This window comes from Capsicum annuum, unplaced genomic scaffold (assembly GCF_002878395.1).
Source record: "Capsicum annuum cultivar UCD-10X-F1 unplaced genomic scaffold, UCD10Xv1.1 ctg40667, whole genome shotgun sequence".
Classification (NCBI taxonomy): domain Eukaryota; kingdom Viridiplantae; phylum Streptophyta; class Magnoliopsida; order Solanales; family Solanaceae; genus Capsicum; species Capsicum annuum.
Window position 1 is genome coordinate 475 of NW_025847989.1, and position 1,147 is coordinate 1,621.

The window sequence follows — 1,147 nt, forward strand, 5'->3', positions numbered from 1 at the left end:
ACATTGGTAGCATTGGTGTTGGTGTTGGTATTGGTGTTGGTGGTCTTGGTGGATGTGTTGGTAGTCTTGGTGGTTGCGTTGGTGGTTTTGGTGGCATTGGTGTTGGTGTTGGTGGTTTTAGTGGTGGTTTTAGTGGTGGTGTTAGTGGTCTTGGTGGTTGTGTTGGTGGTTCTGGTGTTGGTATTAGTTGTATTGGTGGCATTGGTGGTGGTCTTGGTGTTGGTGTTGGTATTGGTGACATTAGTGGTGGTGTTGGTGGTGGTTTTGGTATTAGTGGTGGTATTGGTGGCATTGGTGTTGGGGTTGGTGGTAGTGTTTGTGGTAGTGGCATTAGTGTTGGTGGTCAATCTATTACAACAGGTGGAACAGATCATCTGTTGGGAGATATGAAAATAGGTCTTCAAACAGATTCCCCATCTATTGCAACAAATATTTCAGCTGTCAAGACTGTTTTGATCTCATCCATCAGGTTGTTCATTTGTTGCAACAGGTTATGCATCTGTCATAACAGATGATTCATCTTTTCCAATTGATGGGTTATCAGTTGGAATATTTTTTTGTAATGTGGCGTATAAAAATTTATTGAAATTTGCCTTATTTTTTTTTTTAAATTATCCAGACATCAATTGTAATGTATTTTTTGTTTTTCTATTATTTGTAGTTAAAAGATGTCTCCCAAAAGAAAAGAAACTGAAAATGGATAAACTTTTGAACACCTAACAAAAAAGGCTATAGTACAGATGGATTCAAAGGAACATCTTGAACAATCTCAGTAAGGGAAAAGTGAAGCTGAGGAAAGTTTTAAAAATGATGTTGAGAGAGGAGGACAAAGGTATGTAGAGGCTGTTGAGGAAAATAAAAGTGAGGAGGAAAAAAAGAAATAAACAAGAAGAAGAGGAAGTAGAAACTGAGAAAGATGATGATCAACATGATGCTAATGCATCACCAATGAGGCATGAATTAAGATCGAAATTCCAGCAAGATCCTGTCAAAACTTTTAGTATTGACAGGTTTCAAGTTGAGATGCCGATAAATAACGCAGAACTAACTGGTGATTTTTTAGTTAAATCTCAGTTGGGGAAACCTTTTGATGAATTTAGGGATACTATGAAGAAGGAAAAACTAGAGGAATTTTGTAAGAAGAGCT

The 1,147-nt window shown here is 37.4% G+C and overlaps 1 protein-coding gene across 1 annotated transcript in view; it reads left to right on the forward strand.

Moving 5' to 3' along the window:
* The window catches only part of LOC124891801 (acanthoscurrin-2-like), a gene marked incomplete at both ends in the record, with an annotated part of 584 nt that extends 404 nt beyond the window's left edge, over positions 1–180 (forward strand). Inside the window, one exon of the mRNA XM_047403401.1 lies at positions 11–180. Within this exon, the coding sequence (XP_047259357.1) occupies positions 11–180 (170 nt within the window). The remainder of the gene's footprint in view (positions 1–10) is intronic.
* Between the last annotated feature and the right edge of the window lie 967 nt (positions 181–1,147).